The sequence below is a fragment of the Rattus rattus genome, chromosome 14 (genome assembly GCF_011064425.1).
Source record: "Rattus rattus isolate New Zealand chromosome 14, Rrattus_CSIRO_v1, whole genome shotgun sequence".
Lineage (NCBI taxonomy): Eukaryota > Metazoa > Chordata > Mammalia > Rodentia > Muridae > Rattus > Rattus rattus.
Genome location: NC_046167.1, coordinates 46,295,863 through 46,318,326, shown reverse-complemented (window position 1 = coordinate 46,318,326; position 22,464 = coordinate 46,295,863). Strand labels below are relative to the sequence as shown.

General features: G+C 35.7%; 1 protein-coding gene across 3 annotated transcripts; it reads right to left on the bottom strand.

Annotated features, from left to right (window-relative positions):
• Positions 1-7,912: 7,912 nt before the first annotated feature.
• Positions 7,913-14,112, bottom strand: LOC116883506 (prolactin-8A5). Of its 3 annotated transcripts, none has more exons than XM_032884676.1 (6): positions 14,035-14,112; positions 12,546-12,724; positions 11,739-11,777; positions 10,751-10,849; positions 9,546-9,725; positions 7,913-8,602 (listed from the first exon to the last, which is right to left on the bottom strand). In XM_032884676.1, the coding sequence occupies exons 1-6, from the start codon at positions 14,063-14,065 to the stop codon at positions 8,414-8,416; spliced, it is 717 nt and encodes a 238-aa protein (XP_032740567.1). In that variant the 5' UTR covers positions 14,066-14,112; the 3' UTR covers positions 7,913-8,413. The 3 variants fall into 3 exon arrangements, with proteins under 3 accessions (XP_032740567.1, XP_032740568.1, XP_032740566.1); XM_032884677.1 differs by having other exon boundaries at positions 8,270-8,602; positions 12,546-12,716; positions 14,030-14,065; XM_032884675.1 differs by having other exon boundaries at positions 8,270-8,602; positions 9,546-9,716; positions 10,736-10,849; positions 12,546-12,721; positions 14,035-14,065.
• Positions 14,113-22,464: the final 8,352 nt, after the last annotated feature.

The window sequence follows — 22,464 nt, the reverse complement described above, 5'->3', positions numbered from 1 at the left end:
CTGCTACGAACACAGTGGAGCACGTGTTTTTTTTTATATGTTGGGGCATTTTTGGGTATATGCCCAAGAGAGGTATAGCTGGATCCTCAGGCAGTTCAATGTCCAATTATCTGAGGAACTTGCAGACTGAACTCCAGAATGGTTGTAGCAGTCTGCAATCCCACCAACAATGGAGGAGTGTTCCTCTTTCTCCGCATCCTCGCCAGCATCTGCTGTCACCTGAGTTTTTGATCTTAGCCATTCTCACTGGTGTGAGGTGAAATCTCAGGGTTGTTTTGATTTGCATTTCCTTATGACTAAAGATGTTGAACATTTCTTTAGGTGTTTCTCAGCCATTCGGCATTCCTCAGCTGTGAATTCTTTGTTTAGCTCTGAACTCCATTTTTAATAGGGTTATTTGTCTCCCTGCGGTCTAAATTCTTGAGTTCTTTGAATATTTTGGATATTAGGCCTCGATCTGTTGTAGGATTGGTAAAGACCTTTTCCCAATCTGTTGGTGGCTGCTTTGTCCTAACCACAGTGTCCTTTGCCTTACAGAAGCTTTGCAGTTTTATGAGATCCCATTTGTCGATTCTTGATCTTAGAGCATAAGCCATTCGTGTTTTGTTAAGGAATTTTTTTCCAGTGCTCATGTGTTCCAGATGCTTCCCTAGTTTTTCTTCTATTAGTTTGAGTGTATCTGGTTTGATGTGGAGGTCCTTGATCCACTTGGACTTAAGCTTTGTACAGGGTGATAAGCATGTATCGATTTGCATTCTTCTACATGTTGACCTCCAGTTGAACCAGCACCATTTGCTGAAAATGCTATCTTTTTTCCATTGGGTGGTTTTGGCTCCTTTGTCAAAAATCAAGTGCCCATAGGTGTGTGGGTTCATTTCTGGGTCTTCAATTCTGTTCCATTGGTCTATCTGTCTGTCTCTGTATCAATACCATGCAGTTTTTATCACTATTGCTCTGTAATACTGCTTGAGTTCAGGGATAATGATTCCCCCTGAAGTCCTTTTATTGTTGAGGATAGTTTTAGCTACCCTGGGTTTTTTGTTATTCCAGATGAATTTGCAAATTGTTCTGTCTAACTCTTTGAAGAATTGGATTGATATTTTGATGGGGATTGCATTGAATCTGTAGATCGCTTTTGGTAAAATGGCCATTTTTACTATATTAATCCTGCAAATCCATGAGCATGGGAGATCTTTCTATCTTCTGAGGTCTTCTACAATTTCTTTCTTCAGAGTCTTGAAGTTCTTATTGTACAGATCTTTTACTTGCTTGGTTAAAGTCACACCGAGGTAGTTTATATTATTTGAGAGTATTATGAAGGGTGTCGTTTCCCTAATTTCTTTCTCGGCTTGTTTGTCTTTTGTGTAGAGGAAGGCTACTGATTTATTTGAGTTAATTTTATACCCAGCCATTTTGCTGAAGTTGTTTATCAGCTTTAGTAGTTCTCTGGTGGAACTTTTGGGATCACTTAAATATACTATCATATCATCTGCAAATAGTGATATTTTGACTTCTTCTTTTCCGACCTGTATCCCCTTGACCTCCTTTTGTTGTCTGATTGCTCTGGCTAGAACTTCAAGAACTATATTGAGTAAGTAGGGAGAGAGTGGGCAGCCTTGTCTAGTCCCTGATTTTAGTGGGATTGCTTCAAGTTTCTCTCCATTTAGTTTAATGTTAGCAACTGGTTTGCTGTATATGGCTTTTACTATGTTTAGGTATGGACCTTGAATTCCTATTCTTTCCAGGACTTTTATCATGAAGGGTTGTTGAATTTTGTCAAATGCTTTCTCAGCATCTAATGAAATGATCATGTGGTTTTGTTCTTTCAGTTTGTTTACATAATGGATCACGTTGATGGTTTTCCGTATATTATACCATCCCTGCATGCCTGGGATGAAGCCTACTTGGTCATTATGGATGATTGTTTTGATGTGCTCTTGGATTCGGTATATATATATATATATATATATATATATATATATATATATATATGAATGAAAAATCTACAAATTTGAAAAGGAACATTGAAAGATACATGAAAGGCTTTAGAGGGAGGAAATATAAGGGAGAGACGATTTAATTATAGTCTCAGCAATATGTCAAAACTATTGGGCAATATAGGACTTTAAAGTCTGTCAGCTATATTTCTATGTCTACCTCTACTGTTCTATGAACAGAGACTATGACATGTGATTATTCACAATGAAGAGGGTGCTTACTGAGGAGTTTTGAAAACTAGGAAAAAGAATTCTTAGTACTTCCTCCTATGAATATTTTCATTCCGCCTTTTAAGTAGGACTGAAGCATCTGCACTTTGCTCATCCTTATTCATGAGCTTCATGAGTTCTATGGACTGTATATTTGGGTAATTCGAGCTTCTGGGCTAATATCTACTTATCAGTGAATGCATACTTTGTGTGTGTGTGTGGTTTTTCTTTTCTTTTTCTTTTTCTTTTTCTTTTTTTTTTTTTTGAACTGGATTACTTCACTCAGGATGATAGTCTCTATTTCCATCCATTTGTCAAATAATTTCGTGAAGTCATTGTTTTTGCTAGCTGTGTATTACTCTATTGTAAAGATGGCCCACATTTTTTTGTATCCATTCCACTGATGAAAGACAACTGGGGTACAGAGATAGTCAGCTAAATCAGTGGAACAGAATTGAAGACAAAGAAATGAAACTACACACCTATAGTCACTTGATCTTTCACAAATGAACTAAAGCCATCCAATGAAAGAAAGAAAGCATTTTCAACAAAAGATGCTGGTTCAACTGGAGGTCAGCATGTAGAAGAATGCAAATGGTCCATTTTTATCACCCTGTACAAGCTTAAGTCCAAGTAGATCAGGGACTTCCACATCAAACCAGGTACACTTAAACTAATAGAAGAGATAATTGGGAAGAGTTTTAAACAAATGCATCCTGGGGAAAATTTCCTGAACCTGAATGTCAATGACTGATGCTCTAAGATGAAGAATCACCAAATGGGATCTCATAAAACTGCAACAATTCTGTAAGGCAAAGTACACTTTCATTAGGATAAAATGGCAACCAAGTGATTTGGAAATCACTTTCCAAATCCTACTGCTGGAATTTACTAATCCTACATCTGATAGAGGGCTCATATCCAAAATATACAAACAATTCAAGAAGTCAGACTCCAGAGAGCCAAATAATCCTATTAAAATGGGGTACAGAGGTACCCCATTCTCAGGTGAGGAATATCAAATGATTGAGAAGTATGTAAAGAAATGTACAACATCCTTAGTCATCAGGGAAATGCAAATGAAATCAACCCTGAGATTTCACCTCACACTAGTCAGAATGGCTAAGAGCAAAAACTCAGGTGACAACAGATGCTGATGAAGATGGGGAGAAAGAGGAACAATCCTCCATTGTAGGAGGGATTGCAACCTGGTAAAACCACTCTGGAAATTAGTCTGGAGATTTCTCAGAAAATTGGACACTGTACTATCTAAGGACCCAGTTATACCTCTCCTGGGCATATATCCAAAATATGTTCTAACTACAACAAAGACTCATGCCCCACTATGTTCATAGCAGCCTTATTTAAAATAGCCAGGTCTGGAAAAAACCAAGATGCCCTTCAACAGAGGAATGGATACAGAAAATTTGGTATATCTACACAATGGAGTACTACTCAGCTATCAAAAACAATGATTTCGTGAAGCATATAAGCGAATGGATTGAACGAGAAAATACCATCCTGAGTGAAATAACTCAATCACAGAAAAACACTCATAATATGCACTCAGTGATAAGTGGATATTAGCCAAAAACTCAAATCAGCCAAGATACAATGCACAGACCTCATGAAGCTCAAGAAGAAGGATTTCCAAAATGCTGATGTTTCACTTCTTCTTAAAAGTGGGAACAAAAATATTCATAGGAGGGGATAAGGAGGCAAAGTTTGGAGCAGAGATTGAAGGAAGAGTAGGTTTCATTTACATTAATTAAAAAAAGAAAAATGAAAAGCAATTCTCACTTTTATATGGAAAAACCAAAATCCCAGGATAGCTAAAACAGTTCTGCAAAATAAATGAACTTCTAGAGGTATGACAATCTCTGATTGCAAGCTATATTATAGAGCAACAGTATTTAAAACCACATAGTATTGCCAGAAAATCAGACAAGTTGATCAAAGAAATAGAATCAAAGTCACAGAACTAAACCCACACAGGCATGGACACTTGATTTTCTAAAACTATACACTGTAAAAATAAAACTAGAAAGCATCTTCAACAAATAGTACTGGTTTAACAAGAAGTCAGTAGGTAAAAATTTTGAAGAAATAATATTTAACTCACAAAAATTAATCCAAGGGGATCAAAGACATAATCATAAAAGTAAATGTAATAGAAAGAAAATAGGGGAACATCATTGAACACAATTTTATAATAGACAACTTTCTGAATGAAAGAGCAATGACTTAGGCATTAATTAGGTCAATAATAAATGGGACCCATGAAACTAAAAAAATTTGCAAGGCTAAGGACAACATTAATAGGGCAGAATGTTAGCCTACAGAATGGAAAAATATCTTCACCAACCCTACCTCTGACAGAGGACTAAAAGGTAAAAAAAATAAATGTGTGTGTGTGTGTGTGTGTGTGTGTGTGTGTATCTCTAGTTATGAGAAATTTATTAATCAAATAATCCAAATTAAAATGGAATTCAGAGCTAAACAGAGAACTCTAAGCAAAGGAATATCTACTGATCAAGAAGCATTTAAAAATATCCAATATTAATCATCACAGAAATGAAAATCAATACATGCATAGATTCAACCTAATACACTTCAAAATGGTTAAGGTCAAAAACTCAAGGGACAGCACATGCTGGTGAGGATGTAAAGCAAGGGGAACACCTCTCCACTTATGGTCGATATACAAACATGTATAACCACCTTGGAAATCAATTTGGCAATTCTAGGAATGTAGAGAATATATTTAACTCAAGATGAAGCTTTACAACTCCTGGGCATATACTGAACATACTCCTTACAGTTCAACAGGACCATTTGCTCAATCTATGTTCATAGCAACTTTCTTCATAATAGGCACCTACTAGAGGATACATAGATATTTCACAACTAAAAAATGTAAAGATAATATATTACATTCACACAATGGAATAATAGTCTGCTATTAAGAACAAAGACATCCAGTATTTTGCAGGCAAATGGGTGGAAGTTGAGAATATCATCCTAAGTGAGTTAATGCATCCACCGAAATATTTCTTCTATGGAATCACTTAATAGGGTAATAGCCATAAACAGCAGGATAAGTTGGATACAATCTACCAATCCAAAGAAACTGGATAATGAGTAGGAAACAAATGTTTATGTGTGAATCCCATTCAGAATTTAAACAATATAGTATTTAGATGTAGATGGACAGAGGGAATTGTTTGAGAATGGTGGTGAGATTTGGAAATGACAATCAGGTGTGGGATGAGGGGAGACAATCCAAGGCTGGGAGTGAGAAGATAATCAGTGGGGTGCATCTCTCCTGCTAGCAGGAGACCTGCGATAGGGGAGGCTCTTGTGAATCTATGGGAGTCACCCTGAGACTCCTAGGAGTTCGTGTTATGGAAATTGAATTAGCCACTTCCTGTAGTCAGGTGGGACTTCCAATGTTTGGAAGGGAACATCACCCCACCCACAAAAGTGTTAACCTTCTCAAAAAATGAACTGAATACAAGATACATAGAAATAATGATGGAAAAGAAATCGAGGGAATGTCCAACCAATGATTTGCCCAACTTGACCCCTCAATATTGGAAGAAAGCTAATATGGACAACCTTAATTTTATTGTTCTATGGTTGCAGACAGGAGCCTTTCATAAGTGTCTCCAGAAAAACTTGGTCCAGCAGTTGATAGAAAAAAATTCAGAGACCCACAGTCAAACATCAGGCAAAGCTTGGGGAGTCTTATGGATGAATAGGAAAACTGAGTGAGTCTGAGTGGTGAAGCACATTAAAAATTCTATGAGGTCAACAAAGTTGGGTCATGGGGGTTCATAGAGATTGAACCAGAAAACAAAAAGTCTGCAGGCACTGATCCTAAACACCCTGCCCCTTTATAAAAGCTGTTCAGCTTGGTCTCCAAGCGCATATCCAATCAATGTGAGGCAGAATGACAGACACTTGTTGCTTCATCAGAGTTTCATGGAAGACTTCCCAAGGGATTGTCAACCTTAAGGCTCCAATGTTTTTAATGCACATATCATATGAAGTGTGTAGTTTTTTTAATACCATAGTGCAACAAAATTCTTGTTGGACAAGGCAAAATGAAAACATGTAGAACGTAACTATGATCATGCAATTGCAAAGCAACTATATAGTTGGACTTTTGACACATCTTGAAGAGATAATCGCCGATATATGCATCCTAAAAGAATTTTATTTTTTAAAAATCAAGTTTTTGGTAATCTTACACGTGAATTCAGTTTATCTTTTTCATTTTCAGCGCTTGCCTCCTTCTCTCTAAGTTCCCTTGAGGCCGTTGAGAGCAATTGTATTCTATCAGCTTTGCTTTCACTGTTAATATTGTTTCCTAAGGACAATTTGTATGTTATAAGTTATTAAAAATTTTATAATTCTGATTACGATACATGTATTAGTTAAGAAGTTTTACACATTGATTATAATAACTTTACTTTCATTATTTTTCTGTAAAATAAATGTGACTCATTGAACTAAGTTTTAATATTGTTTGTTTTATTGACATCTATTGTTTATAATGTACTTGATTGGGCCAACTTAACTTTACTGATATATGTTCTATTCAATGAATAAAAGACGAATAGGGTTTTTAGATTTGGACATTAAAAGACAATGTTTCTTTATTAGATTTTAAAATTTACATTTCAAATGTTAATCCCCTTACCCGATTTCGGTTTCCTATCCATGACACTTCTAATCATATCCCTCCTTGCCCTTATTCTATGAGGGTATTCTAAGATCAAGAATCTACAAATGGGATGGTAGAAAATTGCAAATCTTCTGTAAGGCAAAAGACATTGTCCTTAGGACAAAATGGCCACCAACAGATAGAGAAAAGATCTTTACCAATCCTACTCTGATAGAGGGCTAATATCTAATATATACAAAGAACTCAAGAAGTTTGATTCCAGAGAATCAAGTAACCCTATTAAAAATGGGGTACAGAGCTAAGCAAAGAATTCACAGCTGAGAAATGTCGAATGGCTGAGAATTACCTAAAGAAATGTTCAATGTCCTTAGTCATCAGGGAAGTGCAAATCAAAACAACTCTGAGATTCCACCTCACCCCAGTCAGGATGGATAAGTTCAAATATTCAGGTGACAACATATGCTGGGGAGCATGAGGAGAAAGAAGAACATTCTTCCATTTTTGGTGAGATGGAAAGCTGGTACAACCACTCTGGAAATCAGTCTGGAGGTTCTTCAGAAAATTAGACATAGTACTAACTGAGGACGCTGCTATACCCCTCCTGGGTATATATCCAAAAGATGCTCAAATATATCACAAGGACACATGCTCCACATTGTTCATAGCAGCCTTATTTGTAATATCCAGAAGATAACCCAGATGCCCTTCAACAGAGGAATGGATACAGAAAATGTGGTATATCTACACAATGGAGTTTCACTCATCTATTAAAAATAATGACTTCCTGAAATTCATAGACAAATGGATGGAAATAGAAAATCTCATCCTGACTGAGGAAACCCAATCACAAAAAACCAACCAAACAAACAAAAAACCAACCAAACAAACAAATAAAAACAAACCAATAAATCCGCACATGGTATGCACTCATTGATAAGTGATTAGTCCAAAAGCTTGGCTTGCCCAAGGTATAATCCACAGACTACATGAAGCTCAAGAATAAGGACAACCAAAGTGTGGATGCTTCAGTCCTTCTTTTTTTAATTTATTTATTCTTTTTTGCTATAAATATACTGTAACTGTCTTCAGACACACCAGAAGAGGGCATTAAATCCCATTGCAGATGGTTGTGAGCCACCATGTGGTTACTGGGAATTGAACTCAGGACCTCTGGAAGAGCAGTCAGTACTCTTAACTGCTGAGCCATCTCCCTATTCCCCTTCACTCCATCTTAAAAAGGGGAACAGAAATATTCATAGGAATTGATTTGGTGACAAATTTTGGAGCAGAGAATGAAGGAATGGCCATTTAGAGCTTGCCATATACATACAGACAGCAAACCCAGACAGAAAATATTGCTGATACCATGAAGTGCCGGCTGAATATTTTTTTTTTATTTTTTTTAAAGCTTATACATTATATCCACAAATGGATTTGAAATATATACAATTAAAGGCAAATGCTCTACAATGAACTGTCTTAGAGCATCTCCCAAGCAGACATGGTAAATGTACACTTAGCAATCTTTCCCAGTTATGAGACAGTTCAATATTTCGATATAATGTATAGTGTACTTTGTGTCATACTCTAGACAGCTGGAAAGGTTAAATATTGCCAAAAATTTATGCTTTTTATTACTTGATTTTAAGAATGAAAGGTAGTCCCAGCTGGGAAATTCTTCCTTTATCTCTGCTGTAGGGAAGACCTAAAAATTAAAATGATAATCAGTTACTTGTTGTTAGAGCTTCTTTCTTCTTATTTCTTTTGTATTTGATCAGAGAAATACACTCAGAAATGAGCTGCTTCTACCAACGTTATAAGTTTTCATTTATCTAAACCAAGAGACCCTCAAGCCGTTGGACATTTTGAGCCTGTGATGAAGACTCATGTGCATTTCTTCTAAAATGTAATTAATTGCATTGGAAACTTCGCCCTTTAAGAAGAACAGGAAAAGTACTAAATTTCTGTTAGATTCTGGGCCTATGGAATAGCTCATATCAGTAATTCCTTCAGGAAATTCTTATATGTCCTATCATATGTATTTCACAGACGTTGATATGCACAAATATTCTACTAAATCTAACTTACAAGAGGTCTATGTATAAAATTCTCACAAATTATGAGGATCATATTATAATTGTGATTGAAGGACCAGATCTCTTGCATGCAAGCTGGAAAGGTGTACTTTAACTGCCTGTGAGGAACAACTGTGTTTCATTCTTATCCCTAGATTGGAGAGAAATGAGAAGCATCTGTAAATATTGGAGATGCCAGCAAACTATTAAAAGGACTGGTTCTCAAATTTTCAAATTCTGTTACCATTTAATATATTTCCTTATGCTCTGGCGACCCCCTAAACATACATTTATTTTTGTCCTTAGTTGATTACTTTAATTTTCCAAATTATTTAAATATCTGACATGCAGGACATCAGTTATATGACCCCTGCGAAAGGGTCATTTGGCCCTCAAAGAAGTCATGATCCACAGACTGAGAAACACTGTCTTATGGAATGATTGTCAACAAGATCAAATATGTATATTTCTTCCTGGAGAGATAAGGTATTTTAGAATTGATATTTGTTATTCTTGTTAATTTACACACTCTCCTATTTTATGAGTGAAAATAAACTCCTGGGAAGTGCTCACCTTGGTGAGTATCCACCTAAGGTCATCCAAAAGTTGTCTGTTGTTCTCTTCCAGATCCTTAGCTTTAGAGAGGATAGTTTCAGGGACACCCTCCATGGCACTCAGTTCAATTACCAGATGGAATAGAGGGCTGATCCATGAACCCACAAAATTGATCGACATTTTTAAATACTCTTCGGTCTGTGAAACACAATTGAGCAATTGCATTAAATAGTTTCAGTTTAGCAGCTTAGACACCTATAATATTTATGGAAAGAAGCTGAATTACAATGTGGATTTATTATGTGTACATGACACCCATATAGAAGTTACACACTTTGGCATTATAACATTAAACAAGTATATTTTCTAAAAACTAAAACAAATAATGTTTTCCTGTTAGCTGTTTTCTGAAGTTAGGTCATCATATTTTCCTCTCCCCATGCATATCTAAGAGTTTCCTTTCCAGTGACCTATTAACTATTTGGTTATTCGTTTATCAATTTCCACAATGATTTTTGCTACTACTCAATAGGAACCAATGAGGCTTGACTCATAATAGATACAGGGGTAAGTGCTTAAAATCATTTTCAATAATGGATTCATGTATACCATATATACGGTAAGAACTATAATACAATAAAATAGCACTGATATGATATGTAGAACTATCTGTCAAGAATTTGGAAGTTGTTGCATCCTGAAGACCATAGACTATTATATCACATGACTACTCTGCTCATCTTGTTTTCAGTTAAGACATAAAGAATAATAGAATAATGAATAGTTATGTAAAAAGAAATAGAACAAGGCAGATTTGAAAATGAAGAAGGAGGATAGTGTTCAGTATCATGAAGAACTATCATGTAGAACCCATTAATAACATATAATAAATACAGTCATATTGTTATCACTGATGGAGGAATGGGTATATATCCATGGACAGTCAGTTTAGCTCAAATATTCCTAAACCAATAACAGTTAAATTTGAATCTTTGGTCTTCCCTTAAATACCATTCTGTAAATGGTACATTTAAGAATTTGCTACACAGTTTTTGGGTATTTGATTTCACTTGTAATTTATCAGTACTAAAATGTACTTATATACTTTATCTTCATTTTTTCTGGAAACCTTATTAGTGTAAAATGCCTTTAATAACTGACAGTACCACGAACCCAATGTACTGCTTTGGAAGTTCTGTGAAAAACACAGGAAAGAAACTTACATCAATATCTACTCCCCTAGTTTTGGGTCTTGCAAGAGTTGAATGGCAGTAAGTTCCAGCTTTGAGAACAGTCTCGTCCTTCCTAATCATTTGTGAACTCTGCAAATGAAACAGAAAACAGAGTTCAGAAATCATAAAAAACTGTATGAACAGAATATTAGTGCATTTCATTGGATCTTTAAATTTTAACATAAGAAATTCCAAAATACAGATATTGAAGAGTTAAGAAACTGTCATGTAGTTTTGTGTCTATACATTGTACGTGCAATTTAATTTAATTCTTCATTAAAATTTGAATATTTAATTCCTTCCTCTTTTAGTCTTCACTTTCAAAAGTCACACCAAGGCAGACATTAAAAAATCAAATTAATCAAAATCTAAGTGATTAGTTATTACCACTGTTTAGTATTTCAGCATGAAGACATAACACATATTTATTTAGCTTTCTCTTTTCTGTTAAAAAGAACTGACATTTCCTTTCCCAGACAATAAAAATATAAATTCATTAATTTAACGCTGAAGAATATGGCTGGCCAGGATTATAATAGTTATAGAATGAAATTGTATCACAAAAATATACTATTTTACAGTAATTTCTATGTAATCTTAAAGTCAACAATATATACAAATATTAATTAATAGAATGTATTGAATTAGTCCTTGTATCATTAATAAATATTTAACTTAGTTTATTTAATTACTAATTTATTACTCTAATGATGCAAATATCAATGTTTTAGCAATAATTTAGTAAGAATTAATGGTTTTAAAATTGTAAATAATTTAATAATTAATATTTACTTGTCTTTATTTCAATTAGTCAGGTAATTCATGACCGGTTAATAAATAATTGTGAAGGTTAAGAAGTTGAAACACTGAATATTAAGAACAGGAAATACAAACACTTTATAATGTTTTCTCTTCTAAAGCACAATCTTTAACATGAGGTTCTTATTGGGAAGCAGCTAGAAGAAAGTAAGGTACTTACAAGATCTGCAAACTGTCTAGATGAGAATTGGTTCCGGTACTGAGTCATGTTAAGGAGAGAGAAACAAAATCTAATCATTAAAAATATGACAACAGGTATATTCCAAACTGAGACACAGTCTTTTGATGCCCATCATGTTGAAGGTTTGCCTGTTTCTGTAGTTGCTTTTTTTCTGACCTTGAGAAATGTCAATCACTAAAAGGGGAATGGATACAGTTTTATTTCTTCCCTGTATTAACAAACTCTTATCACTATATATTTTTAAATCACAATTGCTAGTATTTATGGGCTTCTTATTTGTAAGGCTAGATTTCTCTCTCTCTCTCCCCTCTATATTCTCTCTCTCTCTCTCTCTCTCTCTCTCTCTCTCTCTCTCTCTCTCTCTCTCTCTTTCCTCCTCATCCTCACTTCCTTCCATTATTTCAGTACTTTTCTCTGGACACTTCACCTTTCCCTTTATCTCTGTTACAAATACATTGCTCACAGTACTATACATATTTTACAGTATGTACCTTCAGTATGCTGAGTGAATATGGCAATAGAGTTACATGATCTTGAATCCCAAACAGTAAATGATAGTTATTAATATCACAATCAAATTTACCTTATAATAAAGTAGAGAAAATATATAAATAACATTAGATACTATTAAATTTCATGACACTGTCCAATTGGCCCTGTCCTTGTTTCAATAGTTTGGGCATCTTTTACCTATAAAGCCGTGTTTTCTAATACTTTGTATCATGATGTTTTGTGTTTTTCATTTTAGTACAATTTATGTATTAGTATGGAGGTTTAGGTACTTACGAACTCTACATGTAACTGGTCAGATAGATTACGGAGGGTTTCAACTCTCTGGGTAGCACTGTTAAATGCTTCCTGGAGGGGGTTCCAGCAGCCACCGTCTTCCACCATACATGCAGGAATTGATGCAGCTTTCTCCCACAGGAGCAAGTTTGAAACCACCAGCATCAGGAGAGGGCCAACTACATAGAAACAAAACCCAACTTTGAGATGGTATTTTAATCTGAGTTCTCCTCAGACCAGACTGTTGTATCTGGCCAAAGGATTTTAGTTTTTCGATTTTTTTTCATGTGTTCGGTTTTTGTTGTTGTTTTCTTTTTAATTTTTTCCATCTGGACTCTATACTGGATAGCTGCAATGGCATATAAAGTCACTCTAAATATTTAGGCTAGTAATTGAATTTTTCTGACTAATAGTTTAAGGTTCAGGTTATTTCACATATTTTGTATTGTATAAGAAGTATTTCTGAATACCAAAAGTCTAAAATTTAAATTAGTTCTATACTTGTATTTTGACTCATATATTTTAAATGGTTTCGTATCTTTGGAATATAAGCTCATTTTCAGTTCCAAACATTTGAAAAATGTGCAGTTTTAAATCATCATATCTGATGTCAATGTTTTAGAAACTGTGGTACATGGATACAACAGTTTACTTCATTGCTTCCTCTATACATTAGAAAATAAATACAACCACAATGATTATTATTAAAGAGTCGAGGAGACGTTGTTCAATATATATTAGAACTGCTAACATAATAAAGTCCATTAGAGATTTTATCTCAGAAACTTCAGATCATTCTTTATAAAGTTGATCTGCCCAATAATTTTGTCAGAAGATTAGACTCTCTTAATGTGATCTGAACATATTCAGATTGGGGAAAGCTTACATGTTCAATTTGTTTTTCTAATGATTTATTGTTGGCTAAGGTAGAAGTCAGAACACCAACTATCAGTACTTTTTATTCACAATCACAATTCTATTTCTTCTGCCTTGAGATAAGATTAATTAGATCAACTAATCTTATACACTCAATATTTTCCAATATCTAAAATTTGAAAACATTGTCTATTTGAGATGCATTGCTTTTTGCTCAGGAAAATGTCTTTTGCATTGGAAGCTGCTAAATGTTTCCATCAGTCCCACTCATTGGACACCAGGAACATGTACATACTTCTTTCTCCTCAAGAGAGAAGACAAGACAACACAGACTCTCTTTGAACATTTTAACATGTTTCAAGTTAAGTGATGTTGAAAACTAAGAATTCAATTGTCTCCTGTAACCTTGTACAATATCTTTCAAAAATATGTTTAAAAGTTAATATAAAGTCTATGCAGTAATCTTCGCCTGGAAATCTATGAACAAATATCCCTTCACACCCAATAGAAGATCAAAGATTCCAAATAAAGAATTCCATTAAAATAAACTCTTGAAACCCCTGAACTATATACTTTTACTAACAGAGGCACAGGTGCAGAGAGATTTACTTACAGAAGGGAGGTTGACTCAATGCCAGTTCCATCACTGGGGAGCCCTAAGGAGGCTGAGTTCTGTCTCTGCAGATCTGCTTCACTGGAGTTGTACATTCAGTTAGTTTCCTGATCCTATATATTCTAGAGGATAACCCCCAGGGCATGCACAGCCATGTGACAAGAAGTCACTTATAGAAATAGTCATTCAACCACCGTGTCATATATCTTCAGGGGATGTTAACTGTGTTACTACATCATTCTTCATATGTGTCTGGATAGTTTCTCTTTTCTTGTTTCTACATGTTTATCCTTGTGCAAATTATTTCTGAAATCTCTGAGGCCACCTCATCTGCCTGATTAGAGCTGATCATGTCAGATCATGAGGAAATGATTGTTCATGATTACTTCACATTGCTTAGATTCTTTTATTCTTTGTTTCATCTTTTTCCTAATATTTATTAAAAGAAATATATTCTTCCTTGAATATTTGACCAACCTACAGCACCATTAGTCAATAATCCATAGCGATATGAATTCTTTTAAAGTTAGTCCCATAGTGGCTTCCAGGCTCTGGCATCTAGTCAACATTGAGGGATCCTGTAACTCAATGCCAATGAAATATCCTAACATTGTTGAAAGAGAGTACTTGCAGATTAAAAACTGTAAGCAAATCAGTTAGGCCTAATATTTTTACAAAAGAAAATGCAGCTACAAGAATATCATGAGGGATTTCAGAAGCCTACATTAACATAGCTCTTCAGAAGGTAACTCTGACCTCCAGGTTATCGACATCTCAGAGATGTAATTCAATAAAATATGATTCCCAGGAATCCCGTTTTCTACATATATTTCATTTCCTTTTTATCAAAATACCCATTTATTTGCATTGCAATGATTACCCCCATCGCCATTCACCCTTCCTGAAGCTCATCATTCCATCCCCCTTTCTCTTTGCTTCTGAAAGGGTGATTTCCCACACACCCACCCCACCTACCTCATTCCAGACATCTAAACACTACTCTGGAGCATGAAGTTCTTACAGGTTAAGCACAATCTCTTTCATTCTGTCAAAAAAGACCTTCCTTTAGTACATATGTCTCCATGGCCATGGACAGTGTACTCTATGTATGCTCTTCCTATGGTGGCTTAGGCTCTGGGAGGTCAGAGATGCCTATGTTAGATGAAAGTATTGTTCTTCCTTTGGGGTTGCCATATATTTTAGCTCCTTCAACATTACCGCTATCTCTTCCAAGGGTTCCAGGACCTCAGTCCATTAGTTGGCTGTAAGAATCTGCATCTGACTCAGTCAGTTGCTGGTAGAGCCTCTCAGAGGACAGCCATATGCTGCTGTCTGCAAGCACAACATGGGGTCAGTAGTAGTGTCATAATTTGTTGTAACTGCATGGGATTGATCCAAAGTTGAGCTCATTGCATGGTCTTTCTTTTAGTCTCTGGTCCATTTTTGTCCCTGGATTTCTGTTAGATAGGAACAATTCTATATGAAATGTTTTGAAGAGTGGGCATTTCTATGACTCAACTGGCTGTTATGACTATCTATTGAAGGTGATCTCTTTAAGTTCCATCTTCCCAGTGTTGGGCATTTCAGTCTATAGTCACTCACATTGAGTCCTGGGTGCCTCTCACTGTCTCCCACTCCATACTCCTGCATATTTAGATTCATTATCCCAGCTCTCTGGGATTCTGTCATGTATCTTTGTATGTTTAATACTCCCTCCTTTCCCCATACCATTACCCTCACCTACAAGGTGCTTCCCTGTAATTATATGTTCCTACTCCTAAGTGGGACTGAAGTGTCCATACTTTGTTCTCCTTATTATTCAGCTTCATATGGCCTATAAATTGTATCGTGAATTTCTTGTTCTTTTGGCTAATATGCACTATTTGTGAGCATATACCTTGCACATGTTGGGGTCAGGGATAACTCACAGTGGTTGACAGCAATGGCTACTCTTCCAGAAGTCCTGAAGTCAATTCCTAGCAAGCATATGGTCATTTACAACCACTTGTACTGGGATCTGATGACCACTTTTGGTACATCTGAAGACAGAGACAACATAATAATATCTATAGCCTAAACTCTCAAAGTTTCTTTAAGATATGCATGTAGAATCATTTTAGTTTTTTCATGAAATGTGTAAATGTGTACAGGTTGGATTTATGAAATGGAAGCTTAACCGAAGTTCAAAACTTTTACAGACCTACTGTCACCTGCGTCTAGACAACATAAATTGGCTTGATGATTCTACATTCACATGGACATTATTCACAGATTAGCAAAGGTATTACACAGAATGAACAAGCCTTGAGGTTATATGAGTGGTTTCTTCCAAATCATAAGACTGTGTAGAGTAGCATGGATGGGATCATTACTTCTGTCATAAGCTTATAACCTAAAGACAGCCCTCTGTACTCTTTAGGTTGCTTCTCCTAAGACTGACATGTGATTATTAAGAGGTACCATTTTGCTAAGGGAGTGGGGCCCACTCAGTTCTAGCAAATCTGTCGTCTCTTCGGAAGTCTGTTAGCATTCAATAAATAATCTCTTGCCTGGTCTTATGCTGTCTAGTTGTTTATCTGTCAACAGTATTTTAGGAAAGGGCTATGACCTGCATTAAGAATCTCCTCCCAACAGATATTTTTAATTTCAACAACATGTTAAACATAATTTATGTAACCTGAAACAGAACACTGTATACTTATGTGTAGTCTACCTCTCTTCTTTGCATACACCACCATAATCCTATCTACACTAAACAATTGTACACAGACGAATGTAAGAGGGAGAGATAATCGCCAACTACTAAGGCAAGCTGTATCTTTTCTTTTTTATTCCTTGATCTATTTTATCATTATTGCATTTTTATTTTTTCTTCATGATTTTTGATAGCCATGATTTCTAATAAACTTGGTAATGGATGAGGGCGGTTTCTTGATGAATCCTTAAAGATATACTCAGCTCCACTTAATATTCAGACATAAGAGCACTGGTAGTCAATCTTTTAATTTTAAAACTACTGTCCATTTAAGACATCACTTTCCTACAGCAGTGACATCAATAGAATACTCTCTCTCATTTTCTACCTCATGAAGTACTCTTATTCACTTACAGCCTTTCTTCTGCTAATACTGTACCTTCTTATCAGGTCAACATTGCTCTTGAGGATCCTAGATTGGTGACAGGTAAAATATTGCCACATTTGTTTTCCCATAAGACCATGTGTTATATATTTTCTGTTTTCTGTGTGTATTTTTTGTCATACTAGAACTTTATATTTTTATCTTTATTAACATGACAATTTCTTATTTACATTTCAATTGTTATTCCCCTTCCCGGTTCCAGGCCAACATTCCAATAATCCCTCCCCCTCCCATTCTATATGGGCTTCCCCTCCCCATCCTCCCCACATTACCACCCTCCCCCAACAATCACGTTCACTGGGGGTTCAATGTTGGCAGGATCAAGGGCTTCCACTTCCACTGGTGCTCTTACTAGTCTATTCATTGATACCTATGATGGTGGAGCCCAGGGTCAGACCATGTTTCTCTCCCTCAAGTTTAAGGTTAGCTTACTGGTTTGCTGTATATGGCTTTTACTATGTTTAGGTATGGGCCTTGAATTCCTATTCTTTCCAGGAATTTTATCTTGAAGGGGTGTTGAATTTTGTCAAATGCTTTCTCAGCATCTAATGAAATGATCATGTAGTTTTGTTTTTTCAATTTGTTTATATAATGGATTAAGTTGATGGTTTTCCATATATTAAACCATCCCTGCATGCCTGGGATGAAGCCTATTTGATCATGGTGGATAATTGTTTTGATGTGCTCTTGGGTTCAGTTTGCAAGAATTTTATTGAGTATTTTTGCGTCGATATTCATAAGGGAAATTGGTCTGTAGTTCTCTTTCTTTGTTGGGTCTTTGTGTGGTTGAGGTAAAAAAGTAATTGTCGCTTCATAGAAGGAATTTGGTAGCGCTCCATTTGTTTCAATTTTGTGGAATAGTTTTGATACTATTGGTATGAGGTCGTCTATGAAGATCTGATAGAATTCTGCACTGAACTCCCTCTGGACCTGGGCTCTTTTTGGTTCGTAGACCTTTAATGACTGCTTCTATTTCGTTAGGAGTTATGGGGTTGTTTAAATGGTTTATCTGATTTAATTTGTTACCTGGTATCTCTCTAGGAAATTGTCCATTTCCTGCAGATTTTCAATTTTTTTGAATATAGGCTTTTGTAGTAGGATATGGGTATTTTTGAATTTACTCTGATTCTGTAGTTATGTCTCCCCTTTCATTTCTGATTTTGTTAATTTGGACACACTCTCTGGGTCCTCTTTTTAGTCTGGCTAAAGGTTTATCTACCTTGTTGATTTTCTCAAAGAACCAACTTTTGGTTCTGTTGCTTCTTTTTATTGTCCTTTTGTTTCTACTTGGTTGATTTCAGCTCTGAGTTTGATTATTTCCTGCCTTCTACTCCTCTTGGGTGTATTTGCTTCTTTTTGTTCTAGAGCTTTTAGGTGTGCTGTCAACTGCTGATATATGCTGTTTCCTGTTTCTTTCTGCAGGTACTCAGAGTTATGAGTTTTCAACTTAGCACAGCTTTCATTATGTCTCATAAGTTTGGGTATGTTGTACCTTCATTTTCATTAAATTCTAAGAAGTCTTTAATTTCTTTCTTTATTTCTTCCTTGACCTATTTATCATTGAGTAGAGCATTGTTCAACTTCCATGTATATGTGAGCGTTCTTCCCTTATTGTTATTGAAGACCAGCTTTAACCCATGGAGGACTGATAGGACGCATCAGATTATTTCTATGTTTCTGAATATGTTGAGGCCTGTTTTATGGTCAATTTTGGAGAAAGTACCATGAGGTGGTGAGAAGAAGGTATATCCTTTGATTTTAGGATAGAATGTTCTATAAATATCTGTTAAGTCCATTTGGTTCATGACTTCTCTTAGTCTGTCTATGTCTCTGTTAATTTCTGTTTCCATGATCTTTCCATTGATGAGAGTGGGGTGTTGAAAACTTCTACTATTATTGTGTGATGTGTACTTCTGCTTTGAACTTTAGTAAGGTTTCTTTTATATATGTAGGTGCCCTTGTATTTGGAGCATAGATATTTAGGATTGAGAGTTTATCATTGTGGATTTTTCCTTTGATGAATGTGAAGTGTCTTTCTTTAACATTTTTGATGACTTTTAGTTGAAAATTGATTTTATTGGATATTAGAATGGCTATTCCAGCATGCTTCTTCAGACCATTTACTTTGAAAGTTGTTTTCCAGTCTTTCACTCAGAGGTAGTTTCTGTCTTTGTCTCTGAGGTGTGTTTCCTGTAGGTAGCAGAATGCAGGGTCCTTATTGCGTATCCAGTTTGTGAATCTATGTCTTTTTATTGGGGAGTTGAGACCATTGATGTTGAGAGATATTAAGGAATAGTGTTTTGGATGTGAGATTATGTTTCTGTGCTTTTCTTCTCTTTGTTTTGTTGCCAAAATGATTAGTTTCTTGCTTTCTCTAAGGTGTAGCTTGCCGGCTTATTTTGGGCTTTTCCATTGATTATCCTTTGTAGCGGTGGATGTGTAGAAAGATATTGTGTAAATTTGGTTTTGTCATGGAATATCTTGGTTTCTCCATCTATGTTCATTGAGATTTTTCCCAGATACATTAACCTGGGCTGACATTTGTGTTCTCTTAGGGTCTGTATGACATCTGTCAAGTATCTTCTGGCTTTCATAATCTCTGGTGAGAAGTCTGGTGTGATAGTGATAGGTCTGCCTTTATATGTTACTTGACCTTTTTCCCTTACTGCTTTTAATATTCTTTCTTTATTTTGTGAATTTGGCATTTTGACTATTATATGATGGGAGGAGTTTCTTTTCTGGTCCAATCTATTTGGAGTTCTGTAGGCTTCTTGTATATTTATGGGCATCTCTTTCTTTAGGTTAGGGAAGTTTTCTTCTATGATTTTGTTGAAGATATTTACTGGTCCTTTGAGCCGAGAGTCTTTACTCTCTTCTATACCTATTATCCTTAGGTTTGATCATTTTATTGAATCCTGGATTTCCTGTATGTTTTGGTCCAGTAGCTTTTTCCATATTAAATTATCTTTGACTGTTGTGTTGATGATTTCTATGGAATCTTCTGCTCCTAAGGTTTTCTCTTCTATCTCTTGTATTCTGTTTGTGATGATTGTATCTACAGCTCCTTGTCTCTTCCTTTGTTTTTCTATATCCAGGGTTGTTTCCCTGTGCCCTTTCTTTATTGCTCTATTTCCATTTTTAATTCCTTCAACTGTTTGATTGTGTTTTCCTGGAATTCTTTCAAGGATTTTTGGGATTCCTTTCTATAGGCTTCTACTTGTTTATTTATGTTTTCCTGCGTTTCTCTAAGGGAGTTCTTCATGTCTTTCTTGAAGTCCTCAAGCATCATGATCACATGTGATTTAAAATCTAGATCTTGCTTTTCTTGTGTGTTTCGATATTCAGTGTTTGCTTTGGTGTAAGAATTGGGCTCTGATGATGCCATGTAGTCTTGGTTTCTGTTGCTTGGTTTCCTGTGCTTGCCTCTTGCCATCAGGTTGTCTCTGGTGTCATCTTGTTCTGCTATTTCTGACAGTGGCTAGACCATCCTATATGCCCGTGTGTCAGGAGTGCTGTAGATTTGTTTTCCTGTTTTCTTTCAGCCAGTTATGGGAGCAGAGTGTTCTTTCATGCATGTAATCTTTCCTGTCTACTGGTCTTTAGCTGTTCCTGTGGGCCTGTGTCCTGAGTCCACCAGGCAGGTTGCTTGGAGCAGAAAAGTTGGTCTTACCTGTCATTCCGTGTCTGAACTTGTTCATGGGGGGGGGTGCTTTTGAGCTGTCCATGAGAGCGGCAACCAGGAGTGCCTGAGCTGTCTTTTTCTGGAGCCCCTATGCACCGGGGTGCCAGATGGCATTAGGTGTTTTCCTCTGGAGTCAGAAATATGGGCAGAATGTAGTCTCCTCTTGCTTCCCAGGCATTTCTGCCCCTCTGAAGGTTTAGCTCTCCCTCCCTCATGATTTGGGTGTAGAGAACTGTTGACTAGGTCCCTTTAGGTCCGGGTGGTGTCTGGACTTGAACATTATAATTTATAAGTCATGTTCCAGTCACTTCTTTTCTACAGATCCACTTCTACTTCAAGTGCAATTTTATGCTGAATCATGACTTCTACAAAGATTATATATAAACTGTGCAGTGAAGGCTTTGGAAACCAAACTGTCATCTCTTCAACAATGTCAATGTGTTTTTCAGAAATGCAGAAGTTGGGATCTAATACTCCCTGACTATACTGCTCACTAGAAAGTTGGATTCTCTTCTCAACTTTTTGTATCCCGAAATCCTCCTTTGTGTTTGGATTCTAGTTTTTTCTCCCAGATTTGGGTATTGGTTTTCTTCTTTGTAATTCCATTCTAGGTTTTGTAAACTTTAAAATGTATGTAGTATAAAACTACTTTCCTATGCTAGTGCTCTTGGTCTGTCTCTGTCTCTCCCTCCAACACACAGGTGTGCGGTTTACCCAAACATTAAAATAACATGAATATAAAAAAATAACATGAATAAAGTACTGTTAGTTACATGTGATCCTGTCAAAAAGATGATGAGCCTAAAAACACAATGTGTGTTACTGAGGCTGCCTAACACTTTTATGTTTATGATATATATTTTAAAATAAAAAATCTAAGTCACTGCCGTACAGTTTTTGAAATAAATTGTACACCTTATAGAAAACCTGACATTTCTAATAAGAGGGCCAGTTGATTACAATTTGTTTTCCATCTAAATTCTTTTGCCTTTCTTCCAGGTGATATCTTATTTTTCTTCTTGATGGCTTATTTCACAGGAAGGAAGTTTCTGCTGTCTCAGCAGGTACTCAGAGATCCTGAGCCATTTAAACTGAATCATAATATTGCCAGGTACAAATGACCCAAATCATTTTCATTTAGTGATACAGATGTATAAATAAGTCAAATTACCCACTAATATATTTGCTTCGATTTTTAGATTATTTTAAAAGTTTTAAAAAAGCAATGGAACCAAAAGGCACTTATGAATATAATTTAGTGAATTATATATGATCTTTTGCCCTTAGCCTCTATCAAAGCCGTCCATTTTTTGGTAAGTAAATCTGAAGAACAAGGACAAAATGTTGCCTTTAATAACCATATAAATGGAACTTACTGTCAAGATTTGATCCTCTATTTCATGTTTGCTAAGAGGATCATGCATCAATCACATCTGTAATTTAATATAATTAACCAGTTGGTGCCGGTCAATTAATGATATGGACAGGAAAATAAGGGAGGACCTGAATAAGTCTTACAGATGAAATGTAAAGCATATTAAGAATGGGAACGTGTCAAATAGTGATTACTTTTATAGACACTTGAGAGTTTGATGCACGTGATTAAGA

Bases quoted from the DNA above. Each gene is read 5' to 3' on its own strand.
- LOC116883506 (XM_032884675.1), bottom strand. From the start codon at position 14,065: ATGGAACTGGCATTGAGTCAACCTCCCTTCT. The intron at 11,778-12,545 runs GTAAGTACCTAA...AACATGACTCAG, and splicing joins ACCAGTTACATGTAGAGTTC to TACCGGAACCAATTCTCATC. The intron at 10,850-11,738 runs GTAAGTACCTTA...TTTCATTTGCAG, and splicing joins CTAGACAGTTTGCAGATCTT to AGTTCACAAATGATTAGGAA.